This window comes from Schistocerca americana, chromosome 7, assembly GCF_021461395.2.
Source record: "Schistocerca americana isolate TAMUIC-IGC-003095 chromosome 7, iqSchAmer2.1, whole genome shotgun sequence".
Classification (NCBI taxonomy): Eukaryota; Metazoa; Arthropoda; class Insecta; order Orthoptera; family Acrididae; genus Schistocerca; species Schistocerca americana.
This window is the reverse complement of record NC_060125.1, coordinates 230668607-230694907: the sequence shown is the minus strand read 5'-3', so window position 1 is coordinate 230694907 and position 26301 is coordinate 230668607. Positions and strand designations below refer to the sequence as shown.

The window sequence follows — 26301 nt, the reverse complement described above, 5'->3', positions numbered from 1 at the left end:
TATATAATTTATTCAATTCCGAACACTACAACTATTTTTAAATTTTTTTTTGAAATGTGTTCTACATGGGCGTGACCCACTGTGGCGCTGTTAAACTGCTGTCAAATGGTGTTATTATTAACGTCCGTGTTCATCAGGTACATTTTAGTGATGTGAGATAAAGTATGTGTTGTGGCTAACCTGTGATGGTTCAATATATATCGCTGGTGTGATTGTCGATTGTTTCATGTTTATTTACTCTGTCGTTATCTCGAAAATATTCGTAATTAATTCTGTTTCTTGAGTCTCTGTTTTGTTGAAGTATAATAATGAGTAAAAGTAAAGTTATTAGAAATCCTCTGAAGGCTTTTAAGAAAAGGAGAAATGTTGGAAAGCCAAAGGTATGTGTTATTACTGTAAACAATAAAGACGATAACCAAGTGAGTGAACCTAACCTCTCAAGTGCACCTGCCCATAGCAGTCAAAGTGGGAAAGAAAATACTTCACAGAAGAAGCTTGGTTCAATGAGTGAAAACTATGAATGTTTTATGGGCGAATCGGATGTGAATGAAATATTTGATATGTCGCTTCTCAAAGGAATTTTTTCAAACTGTGTTAGATGTATTCATTGTAGTGAAGTTGGTCTGGAACTCTCCATAATAAAGCACGTAGGACTTGCTAGTGAAATACAAGTGAAATGTGATAAGTGTTCATACATGACCACCTTTTGGAACAGTGTTGCAGTAACTGCAACTGAAGAAAATGGTAGCAAAATCTACGAACACAACAACGAGCGATGCTTGCTTTAGACAAGGAACGCCTTCGGGCTGCAGACAGGGCTGTAAAGAGTCTAGAAATACAAGCAAGAGTAAACAGGAGGAGGAACAAGAGGAAGCTGGAGGAGGAATTTGCAGAGGATGAAGATAATCCATCCTACGGACCTGGAATGCACTAAAAAGTTAATCCAATCTTTGTCGCTCGATTCCCAAAACTTTTATTTTCTCATACTAATTACATGTTTTCTAAGGATCTTCCAAACATATTTGTTTCAAACTTTCAGTAAATGTTACACAGTACCTTCTGCATAATTTAACACAGCCTTTTTCCAAAAAACTGTATATTTTTGAATATATAAATAAAAAATTGCAAAAAAATGTTGTGAATTTTCATTACAATTGGAAAAAAAATCATCTTTAATAACTGAACTAAAATTTTGTAAAATCCCTGTGTTAAGTTGTAGCCCATATTCCAATAAATAATCTGTAAAAAGTTCAACTTCCTACCTCGAATACTTTGTGAGGAAAGATGTAATTTATAAGCGTTATTTTAACATTGCAAGTATAGGGCGTTCCGGAGCCCCTTAAAAGCGCTGACGCTCTCGCGCACTACTCTGTCTCGGATGCTGCAGCAGTCGGGTCGCTGGCTGCTTCTCGGCCAGTGTTGTCCACACGGCCTCAGGCCGTAACAGCTTGGGGGAGTTGGGAGCCAGGGCGCTCTCACTGACAACGTGGACACTGCCGCTGTGAGCTCCACTTGCTCTTCACGGAGTGTGTGAAGTTACGTTGAGCCAAGTTGTGGTCTCTGACAAGAGTATGGCCCACAGCATCAAAGGAAAGCAGGTTGTGGCCATAGCACACCCCCCACGGTTAAGGCTATTGACCGCTATCTGGACCCTCTGGTTAGGCCTTCAGAAGGCCTGTTGGCTGATGTCACCCACAGGTCTTGAACGGCAGCACTGTCTCTTACAGTTGCAATGCACTCCATGTAGGACTCTGTTTCATCAGAGATGGCCTCGATGAGCAGAGGATAGTCCAACACGGGTCGCTCTCCTGAGCTGGATTCTTACAGAAGAGTATCCTACTACTGGAACAGGAATAATAATTATACAGGATCTGTGTTGCATACGTTACTATTAAGAGACAACCGTGACTTCACTTGGCCTGCGTTTCTCTACCTGTCAGCTTTCCGAACACTCCAGGTGCAACTGAAATCTGTCTCACCCTTGGCTTTCAGAAGCAATGGTGGACATATTTTGCAGTGTCAGTATTCTGAGTAGTTATTCTTGCATCCGAATTACACCTTCTTACTTCATTCTGCGTGGTCAACACAATGAAGACACCCTCCTCCCTCTGTGTGGCCATTCTGATGTATTGGTGCTTTGGGCCCCTACAACATCAGCAGGCCTTCCTTGTTTGCAGTCTGCCCAGCTGTTCAATACCGACCTGCTCTGCCGACCTCTTATGTTACCAGGGGAAGACTTCTAGAATTTTACTCGATTGCTAAGTCTTTATTTCTGTGCGTTTCATCACATCAGAAGTTGTAAATATGAAAAGAGCACACCAGAAGTTGGAAATGTGAAAAGACAAATCTGCATTTTCTGAACACCTAATAAAGCATAGACATGAACCATCTAACATAGAACAGAACATGAAATTATTAGGATGAACAATTACAACAAAAAACTCGCTAACATAACAGTGAAACTTTCACAGAAAGTAATAAGTGACCAAATTAATATAAGTAATAACTCGTCGATCATGTTAGCCACTAAAACAATAACAAAAGGAGATACAGAACATAACCAGACTACCTAGGAACAAATGCCCCCCTACACACACACACACACACACACACACACAAAACACACACACACACACACACACACACACACGATATTAAATCACACAGACGCAGCGGCGCAGAACACAAATGAAAAACACGGAGTGACAGATGCAACACTACATACTGTAAACACAACAAACCAAAACACAGTGAACAGTGGAAGAGACGTGGTCGTAGGTTGTGTTCCAAAAATGAACAGCACAGAGACAGAAGTGATGACACTTTCTGCAGGACCTGACCATCATTTTGCAGGACGATGCTCAAGCACGTACAGTGCAAGTTGTTACTGCTTTGTTTGACTGATGGGGCTGCTAAGTGCTATATCCCCTACTGCACTCCCCTGATTTAAGCCCTCGTAAGTTCAACTCCGTTTCTAAACTGAAGGAAACACATCACGGCATTCGCTTCAGAACTGCTACAAATTCGTCGGGCATTAGACCGCGCCGCTCGAACTGTCAACACAACTGGCACTGCTATGAGTAACCTAAGACTTCCACATCGCTGGGAGTGGGTTATACACAATGCTGGTGACTACTTTGATGGTCAGTAAAGCTTTGAAACACTTATCTATTTTGTAAGAGCTGTAAATAAATAGTTGCAACTATTAGAGTTCCAACCTTCGTACATAGGCAACATCATTGTAACGTTCACAGGAAGTTTTTCCCTTGGGGAAGAATTAATGACTAACTAGGTTCCTCAGGCTGCCATTGGTGGGTTATCGTCATAGACATAAAGGACGTGTAGATAGCTGGATGTGAGAGAGAGTGGGAACATTATCAAAATGTTATTGTTTTCCGCACACATAGCTTCTTGATAGTTATTTCCATTCCTCCTGTAGAGAATGGCAGCGAATGGATAGAAACGGTTTGCTTTGCAGAAATTTGAGAGGAATGTGACACGGCATAATGTCCCTGAAGATTGCACCTTCAAATGTTACTTGGATAAAAATACACTTATTTTTTGTCTGTTGGTGGTTGTTTTTTAAAATCTCAAATTGACCTGTTTGAGACAGTGTCGCCCATCTTCAGATCTGTTAAACAAAAAAAAAAAAATGATTGTTTGGTTGTACCTCTGTGTTTACAGTATTGCAGAGCTCAGTTTTTTCTACCTAATTAAAATACAAACTTAACGTAACGTATCGTTTCCCTTAGTTACAGAATAAGCACTGTTACCGGAACACTATCAGTTACACTCTCAGATACTAAAGCCAAACTTGTACGTCATCGCCTTATATTAAAATTTATGAGAAATATGATATGTCTAAAAAACCGTAGTGTTAATGAGCGCCCTCTCTCTACACGTACTACCGGGTTTAGGATTACAGTCTTGAAATAATCTGCATTAGTGACTGTTCCGCATCCATCCGGAGGCAACAAAAATTTTATTTTCAGCATTTCACATAATTACTGACAGATTTAAATAGGTATAATCTTATGTTACAAGTTTAACGTAATAAAGCAAGTATTAGAAACTGCTGTTTGCCTTGAGGCAGCGTAACTGATGGCGCCAAATAATCGGACTATGTTTATCCTATTTTGGATACTGTGATCACTTAGCGACTTCCAACAAACATTACGCACAATTTCAAACTTTGTAAAAACTTTTTCTCGCTAACACCCATCACAAAATGATCGAAGGACAAAGCTTGATCGTTTACTACACAGCAAGACTTCATCATCAGACAGGACGTTTTAATTTATTTCTTCTTTGCTGCCAATACTATTCACAACAAAGTTTGGAGACAGTAGTCACACACACTACTGAATGAACCTGCAAAATTATATCATCGTACGACACATAGTTCAGGAAACACGTCATAGACATTTAGATGCGAGAAAAACTTGTTTTTGTTTAAAATTAAAATCAAATTACCTAGACTATATTCATCTAGTGTTTCATAATAAGGGCACTCATAGACTTACATCGAACGTTAAGCGTTATTTCAAACTTGTTCAAACGTTTTCCGCTTACACGCTTAACGACAAATATTGAATACATTAACTCACTTGTAAAGTAATCAGACGTTTGAAGCTGTTTGTACATGGGACTTCGATTCTGTAAAGAATCGGAGGTTTACTGATTTATACCTGCTAAATTCCAGAGTATTATTCTCATTATTATTATTATTATTATTATTTATTATTATTTTAGTATCCAGGACAGTACAGTACATTTATTTAAAACATGCCTACAATATACGAGGCTTAGTACATGTCAAACTGATTTTGAGGTCCAGAATCCAGCAAACTTGATTGGTGGAACAGTTGCTGAAAACAGATCCGCCAGGGTGCAGGCTTCAGGGAAGTGCGAGCAAACACAGGGGTTTTCAGAATCTTGAAGTTACCGCCGGCCGTGTCGCCGAGCGTTGCGATGTCCTTAGGTCAGTTAGGTTTAAGTAGTTCTAAGTACATGGGACTGATGACCTCAGATGTTAAGTGCCATAGTGCTTAGAGCCATTTGAAGTTATCCACAAGCGCAGATTGCAGCTCCAGTAATGTAGCTCCGCCGCTGCAAGTTTTGTTTGCACCATCTCACTCCAGTTCGCAATGTGTTCAGAGTCTTGCACGTCTGGTAGGGTAGTTCAGCCGCGGGCTCTTACTTCAGGTATTTTCTGTTATTTCCTGTTGCCTTGTTACATCACACTTATGTTCGTCAACCGGAAGGTGATGATGCAGTGACTTCAGTTGTTCGAAGAAAGCTGTTTCTCGACTTCAGTTTAGGATATGAGACTTCGCTTCCAGACTTGGGATGCCTGGAATCATTTCCCATGTTTTTTTTCTTCTTAGCCCCTGCCGCTGTTCTTCGTTAAATATATAGAAGAGTGCTATGCCTATAAAATGCAGATTGTGTCAGCTGAGTTGGTCGTAGACAGCAGAGCATTAAACAATCATAACAGAAGATTTCATAGATCTACAAACAATGTGCCCGACCCTCGTTTCCATTAAACTGTCGTAGAGGGAAGTGCGTAAAGGCCGGGCCGAAAGTAGCTCCAAAGTGCGGTTTTTACCGTCGTGTCAAACGCTTGAGTGCGCGGTGGATTCCGCAGCAGATGTGTGGTAAAAGCGTCCCGTCCCAACACAGTGCACTGGTAAAGATCAAAACCAATTGAAACTGGGCCACACTCCCAGATACCGGTCAGTTTGATATAACCAAGACAGCGACCGACTGGCGGAAAATATTTTCTACAAAAAGGGTTGCGGAAAAATCCGTGCCAACATGTGTGTCAGATTTTGGTATGGTCTGTTTTTCCTCGTCTTTAATTTTTTCTCAGTCCCAGAGTATTCCATGCATGCTTTTCAGTAACTGAATTAACGTTTGTTACAGGTATGTCAGGAGCTGCAGACGGCAGCAGCAGTGTTCCCGCAAGCAGTGAACCTGCTGGACCGCTTCCTCTGTGGTACCTGCGTGCGCCGGACGCAGCTCCAAGCACTCGCCTGCGCCTGCTTGCTCATCGCCGCCAAGCTGAGGCAGTGCTGCCTGCCAGTTACCGTGCTGTGCCATTTCACAGACAACAGTGTGCCGCCCGAGGAGATCACCGTACGTCACAATACAGTATGTCGTGGTGGTGGTGCTGGTGTGGTGCTTGACTCACTTGTATAAGCTAGTAAATGGCAACTGACTGGACTGGAGTCTGAACTTCCGCACAAGTAGTCCACGATTTTACTGGGGCTTGGTACTTCTCTTTTTATTTATTTATTTATTTATTTAATGCTTCAACCCAATTAATAACTTGCTACTCCGAGCGATAGTTCACTGCATCATTCAAATCGCAAAAAGCGTTTGTAATTAAGATACTACACTGACGTGGCAGAAGTCATGGGGTACCTCCCCATATCGTGTTGGACGTCCTTTGCCCGGCGTGGTAAACGGAAATGAGTGTTTGGCGTCAGTGGCCGGGAGGCCCCTTCCGGGCAGGTCCGGCCGCCTTAGTGCAGGTCTTATTACATTCGACGCCACATTGGGCGACCTGCGCCCCGGATGGAGAGGAAATGATGATGAAGACAACACAACACTCTGAGCGGAGAAAATCCACGACCCAGCCATGAATCGAACCCGGGCCCGTAGGACGGCAATCCGTCACGCTGACCACTCAGCTATCGGGACGGACGCCCGGCGTGGTGCAGCAATTCGACGTGGTATGGACTCAACAAGTCGCAGGAAGTCTCCCACACAAATATTGAGCCAAGCTGCTTCTACAGCCGTCCGTAACTGCAATAGTGTAGCCGGTACAGGATTTTGTGCACGAACTCAAAAATGTTCAAATGTGTGTGAAATCTTATGGGACTTAACTGCTAAGGTCATCAGTCCCTAAGCTTACACACTACTTAACCTAAATTATCCTAAGGACAAACACACACACCCATGCCCGAGGGAGGACTCGAACCTCCGCCGGAACCAGCCGCACAGTCCACGACTGCAGCGCCCTAGACCGCTCGGCTAATCCCGCGCGGCTGCACGAACTAACCTTTCCATTATGGCCCATAAATTTTCGATGGAATGCATGTTGCGCCATCAGGGTGACCAAATAATTTGCTCAAATTGCTCAGAATGTTCTTCGAACCAGTCAGGAACAATTGTGGCGCGATGCAGTACACATTATCACCTATAAAAATTCCGTCGTTGTGTGGGAACATAAAGTCCATGAACGGATACAAATGGTCACCAAGTGTCCGAGCATAACCATTTCCAGTCAGTGATGTGTTCAGTTGAACCAGAAGACTCGGTCCATTCAGTGTAAACACAGTCCACACCATTACGGAGCCTCCTCAAGCTTGCACAGTGCTTTGTTGACAACTTGGGTCCATGGCTTTGTAGGGTCCACGCCACACACTAACCCTGCCATCAGCTTTGACCCTCTGAAATCGGGACAAAACTGACAAGGCCACGGTTTTCCCAGTCGTCGAGGGTCCGACTGATATGCTCACGAGCCCAGGAGAGGCGCTGCAGGCGATGTCATGCTGTTGGCAAAGGCACTCAAGTCGATAGTCTGCTTCCATACCTCATTAATGCCAAATTTCGCTGCGCAGTTTCAGTGAATATGTTTTTTCGTACGTCCCGGATTCCACGCAGTGTTGCTTGTCTGTTAACATTGACAACTCTACACAAACTCCACCGGTCTCGGACGTTAACTGAAGGCCATCGGTTGTTGTGTTGTCCGTGGTGAGAGGTAATGCCTGAAATTTGGTATTCTCAGCAGTCTCTTGACACTGTGGATCTCAGAATATTGAATTCACTAATGATTTCTGCAATGGAATGTCCCAAGCGTGTAGCTGCAACTGCCATTCCATGTTAAACTTCTAACCTACAGTCATGGCCTGTGCAGCTGGTCCCCGCGGAGGTTCGAGTCCTCCTTCGGGCATATGTGTGTGTGTGTGTGTGTGTGTGTGTGTGTGTGTGTGTGTGTGTGTGTGTGTGTGTGTGTGTGTGTGTGTTTATCCTTTGGGTAATTTAGGTTAAGTAGCGTGTAAGCTTAGGGACTGATGACCTTACAAGGGAACCTCCTCATCGCACCCCCCTCAGATTTAGTTATAAGTTGGCACAGTGGATGGGCCTTGAAAAACTGAGAGCAGATCAATCGAGAAAACAGGAAGAAGTTGTGTGGAACTATGAAAAAATAAGCAAAATATACAAACTGAGTAGTCCATGCGAAATACAGGCAACATCAAGGAGAATGTGAGCTCAGGAGCGCCGTGGTCCCGTGGTTAGCGTGAGCAGCTGCGGAACGAGAGGTCCTTCGTTCAAGTCTTCCCTCGACTGAAAAGTTTAATTTTTTATTTTCAGACAATTATCAAAGTTCAGACACTCGCACATAATCAACTTTGCTCTCCAAAATTCCAGGACAGATTTAGTTATAAGTTGGCACAGTGGATAGGCCTTGAAAAATTGCTTGGACATATGCAGGATTTGACGGTCTGCACACGGAAAGATTTGAAAACGTTAAAAACATATGTTTTGACAGAGCACAGGGAAAACTGTGCGACTGTGAAACTGTTGCATTCATTTGTTGCAGTTTATGTGACAGACTCTTATGTTTTTATCACTTTTTTGGGAGTGATTATCACATCCACAAGAAAACCTAAATCGGGCAAGATAGAAGAGTCTTTTTACCCATTCGCCAAGTGTACAAGTTAGGTGGGTCGACAACATATTCCTGTCATGTGACCCACATGCCGTCACCAGTGTCGTATAGAATATATCAGACGTATTTTTCTGTGGAGGAATCGGATGAGCTATGACCTTGCGATCAAATGTTTTCGGTTCCCATTGGAGACGCACGTCCTTTCGTCTATTAATCGCACGGTTTTGCAGTGCGATCGCAAAACACAGACACTAAACTTATTACAGTGAACAGAGACGTCAATGAACGAACGGACAGATCATAACTTAGCGAAAATAAAAAAAAGTAAACTTTACACTCGAAGGAAGACTTGAACCAAGGACCTCTCGTTCCGCAGGTGCTCACGCTAACCACGGAACCACGGTGCTCCTGAGCTCACCCTATCCTAGATGTTGCCTATCTTACGCATGGACTACTCAGTCTGCATATTTTGTTTATTTTTTTCATAGTTCCACACAACTTCTTCCTGTTTTCTCGATTGATCTGTTCTCAGTTTTTCAAGGCCTATCCACTGTGCCAACTTATAACTAAATCTGAGGGGGGTGCGATGGGGAGGTTCCCTTGTTAGCAGTTTTAAGTCCCATAAGATTTCACACACATTTGAAAATTTTTTAAACTTCTATTAATTCCCGTCATGAGGCCATAATCATGTCGGAAACCTTTCCACATCAATCCTCTGGGTACAAATGACAATTCTGAAATGCACGACCCTTTTATACCTTGTGTACCCAACACTGCCGCCATCTGTATATGTACTTATAGCTATCCCACGACTTTTGTCTCCTCAGTGTATGCATCATATGACTCTCGCTGTCCAGTATCATTTTTATGTGAATGTATATAGTATTTATTAATGAATTTTGCCTGCATCAAATTATGTTAGTGTATGAACAGATATTTTTAAAAAATGGCAGAGGGTATCTAAATATAATGGATTATTTGATGTATATAATAAGTTTTTATTCAGAGACAGTTACTACGCACGGAATGAGTGAATATAAATTGTCACAAGCCCTAATACTGCCTAAATGGTGGACTTCTAATTGTTTACGGGGACATGCTGAAAAGTGATGATTCGAAATTATGTGAAAATGGTTAAAGCTTTATTAACATTCTACATGTTCGCAGCCCCTGCCACTAGAGCGTTCGAATTGGACATGTAGGTATGTAACATAACTATGTCAGTGCGCGAGAAAAAGCGTGCTGAAATCGAGTTTCTAACCCCACAAAACGTCCGCACATGGGGCACCCTCTCCTTCAACATGAAGACGTCGACCACACTCCAGAGCTGCCACATCAGCAACAGTACGACGCCTAGGGTTCACTGCCATCACTCATCCTCCATACATTCCCGAGATGCCCCCATTCGATTTTCATCTGTTTTCAAAACTTAAAGAATGTAATCGAGAACTTCACTTTGAAAGTGATGATGAAGCGGTGCAAGCAGAAGTGTGGTTGTGGCCCTGTCAACGAAGTCAAACATTCTACAGTGACAGTTGTTGTTGTTGTTGTTGTTGTGGTCTTCAGTCCTGAGACTGGTTTGATGGAGCTCTCCATGCTACTCTAACCTGTGCAAGCTTCTTCAGCTCCCAGTGCCTACTGCAGCCTACATCCTTCTGAATCTGCTTAGTGTATTCATCTCTTGGTCTTCATATACGATTTTTACCCTCCACGCTGCCCTCCAATGCTAAATTTGTGATCCCTTGATGCCTCAGAACATGTCCTACCAACCGGTCCCTTCTTCTTGTCAAGTTGTGCCACAAACTCCTCCCCAATTCTATTCAATACCTCCTCATTAGTTATGTGATCTACCCATCTAATCTTCACCATTCTTCTGTAGCACCACATTTCGAAAGCTTCTATTCTCTTCTTGTCCAAACTATTTATCGTCCATGTTTCACTTCCATACATGGCTACACTCCATACAAATACTTTCAGAAACGACTTCCTGACACTTAAATCTATACTCCATGTTAACAAATTTCTCTTCTTCCCCATTGCCAGTCTACATTTTATATCCTCTCTACTTCGACAATCATCAATTATTTTGCTCCCCAAATAGCAAAACTCCTTTACTACTTTAAGTCCTTTCCTAATATAATTCCCTCAGCATCACCCGACTTAATTCGACTACATTCCATTATCCTCGTTTTGCTTTTGTTTATGTTCATCTTATACCCTCCTTTCAAGACAATGTCCATTCCGTTCAACTGCTCTTCCAAGTCCTTTCCAGTCTCTGACAGAATTACAACGTCATCAGCGAACATCAACGTTTTTATTTCTTCTCCATGGACTTTAACACCTACTCCGAATTTTTCTTTTGTTTCCTATACTGCTTGCTCAATATACAGATTGAATAACATCGGGGACAGGCTACAACCCGGTCTCACTCCCTTCCCAACCACTGCTTCCCTTTCATGCCTCTCGACTCTTATAACTGCCATCTGGTTTCCGTGCAAATTGTAAATAGCCTTTCGCTCCCTGTATTTTACCCCTTCCACCTTCAGAATTTGAAAGAGAGTATTCCAGTCAACATTGTCAAAAGCTTTCTCTAAGTCTACAAATGCTAGAAACGTAGGTTTGCCTTTCCTTAATCTATTTTCTAAGATAAGTCGTAGGGTCAGTATTGCCTCACGTGTTCCAAAATTTCTGCGGAATCCAAACTGATCTTCGCCGAGGTCGGCTTCTAGCAGTTTTTCCATTCGTCTGTAAAGAATTCGCGTTAGCATTTTGCAGCTGTGACTTATTAAACTGATAGTTCGGTAATTTTCACATCTGTCAACACCTGCTTTCTTTGGGATTGGAATTATTATATTCTTCTTGAAGTCTGAGGGTATTTCGCCTGTCTCATACATCTTGCTCACCAGATGGAGTTTTGTCATGACTGGCCCTCCCAAGGCCGTCAGTAGTTCCAATGGAATGTTGTCTACTCCCGGGGCCTTGTTTCGACTCGGGTCTTTCAGTGGTCTGTCAAACTCTTCACACAGTATCTTATCTCCCATTTCATCTTCATCCTCTTCCATTTCCATAATATTGTCCTCATGTACATCTCCCTTGTCTAGACCCTCTGTATACTCCTTCCACCTTTCTGTTTTGCCTTCTTTGCTTAGAACTGGGTTCCCATCTGAGCTCTTAATATTCATACAAGTGGCTCTCTTTTCTCCAAAGGTCTGTTTAATTTTCCTGTAGCCAGTATCTATCTTACACCTAGTGAGATAAGCCTCTACATCCTTACATTTGTCCTCTAGCCATCCCTGCTTAGCTATTTTGCACTTCCTGTCGATCTCATTTTTGAGACGCGGCGACAGTATCAACAAACTCGTCTCTCGTTGCGAGAAATGTCTGGCTGTGTTGAGAAATAAATATGTGGACATGAAGAACAAAGATGTAGAACATTAATAAAGTTTATTTAAAAAGCATTATGCGTTTTCACATCAAAAATTCGGAGGTATTACTTTTCAGCATGTCCCGTATGTAGTGTTTTATACTCTTGGACAGTCATAAGCACATAAACATTTACACATATTAGAGTTAACTGGATTCGTTGACCCTTATCTTGGAATGTAATGTGACGTATAGATCTGTAGTAAGCCTGCTATTTAAAATACGATCGACCCAATGTGTGTGTGTGTTCCTTTTATACACCTCTTTATATCATAAAACATGAACAAATTGCTTTCCCAACGTTTATTTTGTACTGTCGACCGGCAGCAAGCATGCGCCAACGGTCGTCATCTGAACTACTACTACTATTTCGATCGCGCTTTAACACGCGTTACATCTGAAACGAGTCCTCATCTTCCCCCACGACCCACCCACCCGCCCATTCCCCTCCCCCTAGCCCACCCTCCCTATTTTACTTTGCTCTTCCTAATTTTTTTTCATCTGCCGCAATATGCGCTGCCACGAAAACGCCCACTAGGGCTGGCTGCATTATTTTAGTACGGGGAACATTTTTCATTCCACAAGCAGTTCCGTTCCATGTGAGCAGTAACAAACTTGCACGTATAGTCATTCCCACGACCCGTGTTGCTGATCCGCAAGAAACAGTTGACCTTAAAAGAGATCGATAGTTGAGCTCTGTAATGTGCTCTACTAAAGAAACGGCGATCGGATCACATCTGTTCAGTGGCGCGTCATTTGTGTTTGGGGTATGGGAAGCTACCTGACTACTAACAAAGTTACTTAACCGGGCTAACTAAACTGTTTTAGCAAACTACTTGACTAAGCAATGTTGTCTCTCGTATTAACCATCCTTACGATCTATAGCGTGCTGTCTTCTTGTGTGAGGTGTAGTGATTGGCTTTAGTCTCGGAAGCGACTAAATGGGTGGAAGTAACCAATGACAGTGGTCATGGTTTGTCGAAGCTGAACATCTCTAGATGGGTGTGGGAATTTGTGAGCAGTATGCTGAATAATACTCTTCTGATTCTGGTGTTGCAAGCACGCCGTACGGAAAATCAGTCATCCTCGGAAGTCATAATGTTAATACCATATGAGACCATCCGCAGCCTTGATAATGGCCTCAGTTTGGGGTGGAGAGAGCTCACAAGTTATAGCAGGTAACAAAAATATGGAAACACCATAATACGTTATAAGAAAACCGTTGGCATACAAAACAGCTACTACTATTCAAGGAATGGATAAATACAGGTCATCTGTGGTTTTTCAAAGGAATCTTATATCATTCTTCCTGCAAAATAGTGATGCTTTCAGGTAACAATCATGGAGGTGGATAGCGATCACCCACTCTTCTGTCCAACATAAGCTACAAAGGCTCAATAATATTGAGATTTGGTGACTGTAGTGACCGGGGAAGGTAAGACAATTTATCATCGTGCTCAAAAAACCTGTTCTGGACGATGCGAGCTATACGAACAAGGGTTCTTTTGTCTGGGAACACAGCATCGCTATTTTTATACAAACGTTATATCATGGAAGAGACTTCATCAGCCAAAATGGTCATATTATCCTTGGGAGTAATGCGACCTTGCGGTAACCATGGGGCCAGCAAAATACCACGATATGCCTGTCCAAATCACCTAACTCCCTCCAGGTTTCATTCTTGGGTGTCACGCAAACTCGGCCATCAGTTGGAAACAGCGTGTGCCAAGGCCCATACGACCAAATGACATTCTTACATTGCCCCATAATCCTCCAGGTTTTAAGGCCTCTGGCATCACGTTTTTTGCTACGGTCATTTGCGTCACTGATTTGCTTTGGAACCAGCTCGCGCTGCAATTCCCTGCTCCTTCCTGTTTTGGTGCTGTCAGGGTTCGCGTGTGCGACATTTAGTTGTGCTGTGACTTTTGCAGCTATCTTAGTCTTACTTCGCGTCACAATCCTCTTGGATGCCCGTCTGTCGCAGTCACTCAAAACACACTTTCGTCCACGTCGCGACTAAGCGGATGATGATTTTTCCGCTGTCCCTGCAAGCGGTGCAAATCTTCGATATGATACATCTCAAAACACCAGATATTTAAATCTGCCTTGGTTACAAAAGCACCCACCATATGAGGGTCAATAATTTGCCCATGTTTGAAGATTTCGAAGTCATTTACACTATGTATCAAAAGTATCCGGAGACCCCAAAAAAATAAGTTTTTCATATTACGTGCATTGTGCTGCTACCTACTGCAAGGTACTCCATACCAGCGAACTCATTAGTCATTAGACGTCGTGAGAGAGCAGAATAGGGCTCTGCGGAACTCACGGACTTCGAACGTGGGCAGGTGATTGCGTGTCACTTGTGTCATATATCTGCACGCGAGATTTCCACACTCCTAAACATCCCTAGGTCCACTGTTTCTGATTGGGCCGAAGTGGAAACGTGAGGGGACACGTACAGCACAAAAGCGTACAGGCCGACCTCGTCTGTCGACTGACAGAGACCGCCTACCGTTGAAGAGGGTCGTAATGGGTAATTGGCAGACATCTATACAGACCTTCACACAGGAATTCCAAACTGCATCAGCATCCACTGCAAGTACTATAACAGTTAGGCGGGAGGTGAGCGGCTGCTCATAAGCCGCACATCACGCCAGTAAATGGCAAACGTTGTGTGGAGTGACGAATCACGGTACACAATGTTGCGAAAATTTGGAGGCAGAGGTGTTATCGTGTCGTCGTGTTTTTCATGGAGGGGGCTTGCACCCATGGTTGTTTTGCGTAGCACTATCACAGCACAGGCCTACATTGATGTTTTAAGGACCTTCTTGCTTCCCACTGTTGAAGAGCAACAATTCAGGGATGGCGAATGCCTCTTTCAACACGATCGAGCACCTGTTCATAATGCACGTCCTTTGGCCGAGTGGTTACACGACGATAACATCCCTGTAATGGACTGGCCTGCACAGAGTTCTGACCTGAATCCTACAAAACACCTTTGAGATGTTTTGGAACGCTGACTTCATGCCAGGCATCACCGACCGACATCGATACCTCTCCTCAGTGCAGCACTCCGTGAAGAATGGGCTGTCATTTCCCCCAAGAGACCTTCCAGCACCTGACTGAACTATACCTGCGAGAGATGGAGGGCGCCACGAATTTGTAAGTCATTTTCAGCCAGGTTTCCGGATACTTTTGATCAAATATTGTAGCTCCGACATAATTCACTCACAGCTATACAGAACACTGTTCTGACCGCAACTGACGCAATCTCGTACTGAGAAACGTTCCAGAGATGGCGTTCATTGCCAAGTAGAACAGCACAATCTGCAGGCTTGGTTGGCTGAAATCTGTATTTATGATCGAGCTTGCATTTCTCGCGGTGTTTCCATATTTTAGTCACACCACTGTAGTTCAGGTATTGGCGCTCGTAAAGCCCCCAATTGCATTGATGTTGATAGTCCACTTTCACCTGCTGTTCCAAATAGTCTCAGCCATATTCTGTAGTGTAACATCGGGTGATTAAGCGTGCAAGTGGAGATGGAATGGGATACTCGTGTAGTCTTCGAACCAGGAATGTGTGTGTGCAGCGTTGTGAACTTACTGTCTTAGGAATATGGGATGGTGTGCAGCATACTCATCGTGGAAGTATTAGGTCTACAACGTTGCTTCCGCCATTTTGCAATAGACAGCAGTAGTGTAGTGGCAAGTGGAGTTCGGTTGGTTGGTCATAGGTGTAATATAATAAACTTAATGCCATAAAAATATTAGGTTATTCTCGATTTAGTACGTCAACTTACTTACCCATTTCTCGCCATTTGCGGGAAGTTTTAATTTTCTGCTTTGACATGAAAAAATCTGCGGCTGTGGCTCTTAAAATGCTAGGTAAGACCAATGGTGAGGGAACTTTTTTATTGGAAGGACGTGCAGAGAATATTTTCAACGCCTTAGGAACGGTGATTTTGATGTCGAAGACCGGCATGGCGGTGGAAGACAGAACGTTTTCGTAGCTGCTGAAACAGACGAAGACAGCCACAGGACATCATTATCGAAAGCAACTGATGCGTTGGAGCCCAACACTGAAACACAATACAGCGATAGACACGTAAAGATAATTTTGCAGCAAGTCAGTTCTCGACCCCATGTCGCAAAACCCGTCAAAATAAACATGGAAACGTTGAAATGAGAAGTCTTTTCCCTCCCGCCGTATTCTCCATACGTTGCTCTCTCTGACTACCACCTTTTTCTATCAGTGGCATACAGTCTGGCTGACCAGCACTTCCGATCATATGAACAAGTGCAAAATTGAATCGATTCACGGATCCCCACAAAAGACGTCCAGTTCTTCCGCCACCGGATTCGTATGCTATCCGAAAGATGAGAGAATGTAGTGGCCAGCGATGGGCAATACTATGAATCATAATTTTTTATAAGTTTTTCACAATAAAGCCCCGAACCTCGAGAAAAAACGGCGGAAGCAAAGTTGTAGACTTAGTATAAAAGAAGTGCAACACTTGATCATAACGAATGTTGGGCACTGGCGTGCAGAAAGTAAGAACGAAGGCAACTCTCGCATGATGTGTCGTTGCCAAGTAAGAAAGCTCGATTAAGCTTAGACCATACATCCAAATAGCAGTTGCAGTATTTGGCAGAAGTCATCTGAAAGAAATGCGCTAAGAGACAAACGGAAATGACAAAATGTTCAAATGTGTGTGAAATCTTATGGGACTTAAGTGCTAAGGTCATCAGTTCCTAAGCTTACACACTACTTAACCTAAATTACTCTAAGGATAAACACACACACACACACACACACACACACACACACACACACACACACACACACACACATGCCCGAGGAAGGACTCGAACCTCCGCCGGGACCAGCCGCACAGTCCATGACTGCAGCGCCTTAGACCCGGAAATGACACTTTTATTCAAAAGCAATAGATACAATCAAGTCACCGAGATCTGTAACGGTCCCCTGGACTTTACAAAAGATGGGAAATGGTTCTTAATACTATGTGGGAGCACCACAGACTGCAGTGCATGCTCTGCAACGTGTTTCCACGCTGGACATAACAGTGGTAAGGAGTTCGTGTGGTAGGATGTTCCATTCCTCCACCAGCGCTGTGGTCTGCTGCTGGATAGTCGTTGGTGCATGTGGATCTACTGCAATACCTCTTCACAACGGTTCCCAGGGTGCTCGATGGGGTATACGTTGGGGTAACGGGAGGGCCAGTCCATACGCCGAATGTCCTCTGGCTCAAAGAGCTGCACCACTTGTCCAGTTCGATACAGTCGCACATTGTCGTCCATAAAAAAATTGAGTATGGCTGAATCCACATTTGAAAAGACGCACATGGGGAAGGAGTGAAGAGTCACTGTAAGGACCAGGGAGTCAACTAATGTGTTCAACGGTAAACCTCCCGATACCATATCAGCCGGACCTTCAAAAGGTTATGTTCGACATGTAAGGTGCAATATTTGTGGTTTACTTATTCTATGGTTGAAGACAACTGTGTAAGTTGCAATGACATGTTTAATGTCGCAATATTAGCACAAAAATACACGCTTTTACACATTTTTCAATGTGACAACATAAAACAGTTGCCAGGATAATGCATCTCGTCAACATCAAAAAGTTAAATAATCCTAAACACAATAATATTAAATAATAACTCTCAGAAGGTTAAATTATCCTAAACATGACAATATTAAAGTTTAACTAGAATTTTCGTTACAAAATTGTTCCTACACTTATGATGTTGGTCAGTACTACGAAAATCGTCCGATTCCAGTACAAAGTTCGGTGCTATAATTAGGATGACAATCAAGTCTACGGTTGATGGTTAATTATGTGACAAAATTGAGCAAAAGATTACCCAAGGTCTCTCAAGTTTACAGTGGACGCAAGCTGGTGAACAAACAAGTTTACGCCTCTGCACGCGGTATTTACCTTAAGCTGCGAGGAGCAGTCGTCTGCTAGGCTGCTCTCTTCCGATGAAGTTCCTATAAAACTAATTACACCTTTGCTGAATTTTCCAGCAGAAACATTCGCTATGTTTCTCGTTATGTGAGAGAACATGTACTCATCTCTAGTCTTAGAATATGGCGATATACACGCGCATGGTTGGAGCAGAGTGCATATTATACTGCCCTCTCAGTTCTCGCAAGAACAATTAACTAATTGGCTGGTTCGTTTCTCCACAGTTGGAGCTAAACGATACTAGAGTTAATTTCCAGCTGGATATCAGCCGCTGTGAACGCAGTGTTCACACAATTACTCCCCTGCGTCGTACAGAGCGTTATGCGCTCCATTCTGCACTTCACGCCAGTTCAGACAATAGTCCACGAAAATTTCCATCTTGTCTTACTCATAGCCGAACTGTCTCCCAACCTGGGTTCTTTCGTTCATCACGTCACGGCTTTTTTCGACCAAAAGGAGCATTCCTCTTATTTTGTGAAAACACTCTTTTCCAATCGCAAGTCCCATACCATTAAATTGCGTCGAAACTTCGTGTACCACTCGCTGGACAAGTGAACGAAAATGCGTCAATGGTCTTGTTTCGTATCCATTTGGAATTCCGAAACGCAGTTTTCTGAAAGCTTTCTTTCCTGTCCTTCCTCAGATCGGCCGTGATACTCGCTCTCCCCGTGTGAGTCGCCTGGTCGGTCGTTGACTTTCCGTCTGGGACACCCCTTTAAGTGGTTTCCGTGGTACCCCCTGTAGCACGGCCTTGCCTCTGCATCGTCCCTCTGAATTACAATCCAAATGCCTCTTGCTGCTTGTTTCACCTTCTGCTCAAACATGCATTATAGGAACGGAGTGTTAATTACCATCGATTGAATGTCTTCCCTTTTTGCATTACATACTGCTAGGCAAATTTGCTCGTTACCACCAAATTAAGTTAGGTGGCGTGCCATATTCACCTTCCTGTTGCGTTGTATAAAGCTCTCGTGTAAGGTCCGTATCTGACCTTCACTTATTCTGCCATCATACAGACAATGCTGCTGGGTGCGTTACATGTTCCTACCTCTCCCCCTGTATGTCCAACGTTGTCGAACGTGATCGTTTTGGTGGTTGAGGATGTTAATATGGGGAGACGTAATGCTGCATGGGCGTACTGACCTCCAAACATGGCTCACTCACCAGTCAACGTTACCGTGACACTTTACTCCTTCACCGTGTGCATCTTATGAGTGCTGTGCTTTCGGCCCTGACTTCATTTTTATGCCTTACAACAGGCAACCACATCAAACTGGACAGGTGGAAGAGCTCTTGGAACGAGAGGATATTGGGCGAATGAACTGGCGTGCCCACTCTCCTGACTTAAATCCCATCGGGCGCATGTGTGATGCATTGAGGTGACGTATTGCAGCGCGTCCACAGGCACCGACGACCTTCCAGCAGCTGACCGAGCTTACCAACCCTGTGGCCAGCATGGGAGCATGTAGCAGAGCTTGCTTGCCGTTTGTGGCGATCGCATACCCTATTAAAAAACGATGTCTCTCCTTTTGTAATGTCTGCGGGACCATCATAAATTGCAGTGACTTCACTGTAATTACTGTCTGTGAATAAAAGTGTCGTTTCTGTTCATCTCATTGCGTATTTCTTTCCGTTGCCTTATGTACTACACTGCAGCTGTTATTTATAAGTATGGTCAAGGTTCATGGAGCTATGCTGGCAGTGATACATCGATGCGTAAGTTACTTACTGTCTTAAGATTTTTCGCCAGTGTAAACAAAAAGTCCTGGTTTTAGTCCAAAAAGTGGGTACAGGACACAACTTGCAGCTCCTGCAAAAGGCAGCTGGTTCGGTCTTCGAAATATTGTGCATAAAATAGTAACAGCAACCTGGCTAAATCCGCGGAAGCAAATCATTAGTCTGTTGCGCCGAGAGGACCTGAGAGATCACATCCTGCTTATAGTTCATAGTATCTTGGATGAGTAAGCCCACGTCATGGTACGAGCTACACCCATGGCCAGAACCAAACACTCCACACACTGAATTAAAAGCCTCATTGGGCCGTCCGTGTACACAAGGCCTTGCATCACTTCAGAGGAGGAGAAATCGGGCTTCGTCGTAGCACATTAAACGCCACCAGTTTCTGTTTTGGCCAAACCTTTGTACCACTGTGAGCAATGGCCTTTCCCGAGGTACCGGACTCCAAATGTCCATCACATGCAGTTCACTTCGCAATGTTCACTCGGAACCTGGGTGGTACGGACCTGTATTCTAAAGTGTCACGACGCGTGTGAGTAGCATTAAGCGTAGCTGTGCATCGTACTGAGGTAACATTCGACGTTTAAAATTACGAGAGCTTCGCTACTTAGGGATCACAAATCACTTTATTTCCGAAGTATGTTTGGTTGCAGGTTCGCCTAAATGATTGGTAGATGGAGCATGAGCACAAATAATTTTATGTACAAGTAGTAAAAATTCCAATTAAAGTTTGTTCGTAGTAACAGCGCAGTTGATTGTCCGTTGCTATAAGAACAGGAGGTAAGAGAATACTATCGCGCTCATGGTGGTGGAAAAAAAGGAGTTGTTATTGCATCACACATATGAAGCTGGCGTCCGTCATCTTACATGGCCCAAAACGTAAGGGACGCCGAATTTATATTTGCATGGCTCACCGTCGTGATACTTCCCCAAGACGTTACTCTGACATGTCCGTGCCTTGTTTCGACCGTTCATTTTTTACGGGTGTACTAATCGATCCGATCATAATCTAAAGTTTAAGGAAATCACGCTTCATTCGCAAGTAAAGCCTTTAAAGCAATATTTTCTTTTGTATACATGAATTGTGATTGCGCTGTTTACTTTTATCATAATGGTTTTATTTCTGTCATTTGATTTTAGATTTCCTTTACTTCACTCAGTGCCCGTTCTTTCTCTTCTTTTTTGTGTTTTTTATTACGCCCCAAAGTGCGAACGCTTCGCCATCCGAACCACACTGTACGAACGGTCTGGTCCCCGCACAACACACGACTACGTAACCGCACTGATTGGTGGTGCAGCATCTCATGCCCTAGATCCCTCCCGCCGATAATTATTTATTGTTCACATTTCCTCCCTCTTTAAAAAAACTTCTGGCTAGAGAAGCCGGAGATAGCAGTTGTGTGTGTGTGTGTGTGTGTGTGTGTGTGTGTGTGTGTGTGTGTGCGCGCGCGCGCGCTTTGGTTCCTTGCTGAGGAAGGCTGTGGCTGAAAACTTATGTGAACACACTTTTCATCGTGCCTGCATGTTGCTCAGCCTGTGTAGCAATCTGTCCGCTACGCAGTATAGTTGTTGCCTCGTGAAGTATGTTGTAAATAATCCACTCTTTTAACAAGAACAATGATGTTCACAATTACAGAAGGAAAAAATTACATTCATGACGCCACATTAAGTCTGTCTATAGGACAAACAGGGGTTCACAATGGCAACTAAGTTTTGATCACTTACCCATTGTTGTAAAATGCCTGACCGACAGCAGACTAAAATTTGAAGCTCAACTGAAAACGTTTCTTTTAAACTACTCCTCCTATTCCGCAAAAACCGATTATTCCAGAGTGTGCGCCGGCCGCAGTGGCCGAGCGGTTCTAGGCGCTTCAGTCCGGCACCGCGCGACTGCTACGGTCGCAGGTTCGAATCCTGCCTCGGGCATGGATGTGTGTGATGTCCTTAGGTTAGTTAGGTTTAAGTAGTTCTAAGTTCTAGGAGACTGATGACCTCAGAAGTTGGGTCCCCCATAGTGCTCAGAGCTAATTGCACCATTTTTTGCATAGGCAGTTCTGTTTCTTTGCCAATAATATCTCACTTAATTGACATGCACAAGATACGATAACACGGCTTGCTACTTCCCTCCATGTGCACAAAGAACGCATAGATACGTTTTTTGCAAACGTAAACATTAAAAATGTTGCACGAGTTGAAGCTAAAAAAGTAACGAACAAGAAGCAGTACCAATAAGCAAACAAGCGCTGGTTTTGAGTTCCAGCTTCATTTGATATCGATACAAACAATGTAAAAGTGGAATTAAATGCATTACGAAAGCATCCTTTTCACGTCACATCGTTCTCTTCTTGGTTATTCAAAACGTATTAACAAAAACAAGTTACAATAGCGAGGACAAATGTTTCGTATTACTTGAGGAAATACGCATGCCAGAACAGAAACACGTTCGACATTGACTTCCTTACACTGTTATTCGTATAAGCACTGTAATTTTAGAATTGCAAAGAGCTGTTGCGAGCACACGACAGAAATAATGAAGCAATCGTAAAAAGCAGTCGCGAATGTTGTGGGCTGTTTAAGACGGCGGCAGGCCCCGCCCACTACGGCTTTATAACGTACAGCGTAAGTGTATAGCGTCGTCTCCTTTCGTTTTTTACCTGCATGGCCGCGCTGCAACTTTCATTAATCTCAGCGCATTGATCAGTTATTCTCGATTAAATCCAAATCTGGTTTTTAAGATTTGTTCTCACTATTATCACATTCTGCAGGTTTAATTAGAGTACTTTTCACTGATAGGAAATTCATAACTCCTTTCCTTTCAAAAATTATTAAATGGCTTATTGTTTATCGCAGTGTACTACACGCGCAATGTATTAAAAAACTTAGTCAAGTCCTCATATAGCCACACTGCCTACTGCAGCTTCACTGGTGCTCGATCCGACGCCATAAGTAAACTGAAGTACCAAAGAAGCTGGTATAGGCTTGCGTATTCAAATACAGAGATATGTAAACAGGCAGAATACGGCGCTTCGGCCGGCAACGCCCATGTACGACAACAAGTGTCTGGCGCAGTTGTTAGATCTGTTACTGCTGCTACAATAGCAGGTTATAAAGATTAAAGTGAGTTTGAACGTGGTGTTATAGTCGGCACACGAGCAATGGGACACAGTATCTCTGAGTTGAAGTGAGGATTTTCCCGTACGACCTTTTCACAACTGTACCGTGAATATCAGGAATCCGGTAAAACATCCAGTCTCCGACATCGCTGCGGCCGGAAAAAGATCCTGCAAGAACGGGACCAACGACGACTGAAGAGAATTGTTCAATGTGACAGAAGTACAACCATCCCGCAAACTATTGCAGATTTCAGTGCGGAGCCATCAACAAGTGTCAGCGTTCGAACCATTCAACGAAACATCATTGATATGGGATTTCAGAGCCGAAGGCTCGCTCATGTACCCTTGATGACAGCACGACACAGAGCTTTAAGCCTTGCCTGAGGCCGTCAACACTGACATTGGACTGTTGATGACTGGAAACATGTTGCCTGGTCGCACGAGTCTCGTTTCAAGTTGTATCGAGCGGATGGACGTGTACGAGTATGGAGACAACCTCATGAATCCATGGACCCTGCATGTCAGCAGTGGACAGTTCAAGCTGGTGGAGGCTCTGTAATGATGTGGGACGTGTGCAGTTGGAGTGATATGGAACCCCTGATATGTCTAGGTACGACTCTTGACAGGTACGTAAGCATCCTCTCTGATCACCTGCATGCGTTCATGTCCACTGTGCATTCCGACGAACTTGGACAATTCCAACAGGTCAATGTGACACCCCACACGTCCAGAATTGCTACAGAGTGGCCTCAGGAAAACTCTTCTGGCCATCAAACTACCCAGACATGAACATTATTGAGCATATCTGGGATGACTTTGAACGTAGTGTTCAGAAGAGATCTCGACCCTCCCGTACTCTTACGGATTTATGGACAGCCCTGGAGGATTCATGGTATCAGTTCCCTCCAGCACTACTTCAGACATTAGCCGAGTCCATACCACGTAGTGTTGCGGCACTTCTGCGTGCTCGCTGGGACCCTAGACTATATTAGGCACGTGTACCATTTTCTTTGGCTTTTCAGTGTGTTTTATGACTTTGAATATCTCGCTCAGTTTTTTTGCAAGAAAGCCAGATATTATTTTAAACAATTTCTTAAATCCCCCGAGTCGTTATGTCCTTCAACCTTTTGTCAAAACCTATATACCTTTTCCTTCTTTTTTGAAGAGACAGGCCAACGTATTTTTTTGTTTTATTTCAAATACAGCACTTACTGCGTCCTCTCCTACGTATCAGAAAGATTGTTTTCGGATAGTTTGATTTATTGTGGTGTTCAGTTTCCAGGGGCAACGTTCGACAGCATTCGTGGTCCTGTGCCGGTGGTTAAAAACATTCCACATTTCAGTATACTAAGATTTTTCATTCGCTGATTGACTACATAGTCTGCGAATTTCTCGGTTACAACCACGCTTCATCAACACTTTGGTGGAAGATGTGCCACTGCAGTTTGCATCCAGCAAAACAATCGGATTTCGTTTCTATGCTTTTATTCCTCTGTTAATCCCAATTCTTGTATTTTCCTTCGTTTCTTCTTCTTTGTTTCCTATCAAAGTGTATTAGCGCTCTGTTCGTCCATTTGGTGTTGATCTTCATCACAGCTTTGTGCTCCCTAATGATGTCTCGGCACCTAACTCTACATCTTCCTCTCGTCCCACCAATTATTCTGCGGAATGCTATTTTAGGTAGTCTATTTTTCGTTATTCTTGCTATGTGGCCTGTCTTGTTCAATCACCTCTTCTTTAGCACCTCGACGAAGTTATGTTGTTTGTACAGCTATCTTAATTCTTCATTTTATTTTTATCCTCCATTCCACATCGTTTTCGTCACATACCTGTCCAAAAATTATTCTTTTTCTTTCGAATATTAAGTTTTTTTTCATCTTTCTTTCTGAGCTAGAGCGATCAAATTTCTTCAAAGTGAATCCGTCGACAGCCAAGGGTGCATCACTTTGGATTTTCTTACTCATGACCACATATTCTGCCTTCTTTTCAATAACATGTAATCCTGTTTCCTCAGTTATTTTGCATTATTCTGTTATATCCTGCTTTAGAACTACTTATCAGTGTTACGTCATCTGTGCAGTCAAGGCTAGTAAAGTTCACCTCCTGTATATTTGAATCCCTTGTGGATTAGTTTTACTAACTTCTCTACCGATTAAATAAAATAGGTGAAATGGCGTTCCCTTGTCTCATTTCAATAAACGCCATAAAATTTTCAGTTTTTCCTATAGGTGTCTGCATACTACGTAGTTCCATCTATACAGATTTTAAATAAACTGATTAGCTTTGACGGTATTTCAAACTCCCTCATTATAATTAGGGGTGTCCGTCAGTGTATGCTGTCATAGGCTTTTTTTGAAATCTAAAAATATGTGGGCAAATGCATTGAATGCGCACACCTTCTCAGTTATTTATCTTGGAGTGCATAAATGATCTAATGTGGATCTACTTCTGCGGAAACTGCTTTGTCTTCAGTTATTGTAGTCACCTGTTCATTAGGTACATGCATAGGATTTTACAAGTGACATCCAGTTAAGAAATTTCTCTGTAGTAATCGCAAACAAGGTGATAATTCTTCTTAAATACGGGGCATATAATTGCTGTTCCAAATTGTTTCTATTAAAGACTGTAGTTCTCATTCCAGCTGCGGTCGTCCGTTCTTTAGCAGCTCAGAGTATATCTGGTCTTCACAACAAGCCTTGTTATTCTTTAATTTCTTTATTGTTTGCTGTATTTAATTTAGCGATAGGGTGCTGACTCTGACGTCACCTGTACCAGGTTCTTCAGATTTAAACCAAACTGTATGCTTTGTGTTTGAATTACTTCGAACAACTGTCAGATGTCTCGTCTATGAGAACAGTTTCAATTTCACGCATAATTTTTTCCTCTTCTTCACAACCGAAAACCAGGATCAGGCCTAACGTGAATTTTCAAAAATCTATTGACTTCACTTAATTTCTAAATGTCTTCGAACACTTGAATCACCGAACTAGTACCAGGGTTCTGGATCGTCCCAGTAGCTTCCTTTCTTGCTTAGCACGTTGCTGTCGTGGAGCTCTAAGCGCTATGGGACTTAATATCTGAGGTCATTTAAGTCCCCTAGACTTAGAACTACTTAAACCTAACTGACCTAAGGACATCACACACATCCATGCCCGAGGCAGGATTCGAACCTGTGACCGTAGCAGCAGCGCAGTTCCGGACTGATGCGCCTAGAACCGCTCGGCCACAGCGGCCGGCTCTTGAAATTCCTCTTTGGAAAACAAGCACTGTCTTTTCTTCGTGGACATTCGCTGCAGTTAGGCATTCGTTTATTACTCTGCACATCTGCTTTGTCAGGTGGGCAAGAAGGTAGATGT

At 43.2% G+C, this 26301-nt stretch overlaps 1 protein-coding gene across 1 annotated transcript in view; it reads left to right on the top strand.

The window, feature by feature from the left end:
* Positions 1-26301, top strand: part of LOC124622854 (G1/S-specific cyclin-D2-like) — a 184365-nt gene that overhangs the window by 56076 nt on the left and 101988 nt on the right. The window contains exon 2 of the mRNA XM_047148646.1: positions 5926-6138. Coding sequence (XP_047004602.1) covers positions 5926-6138 — 213 coding nt within the window. The remainder of the gene's footprint in view (positions 1-5925; positions 6139-26301) is intronic.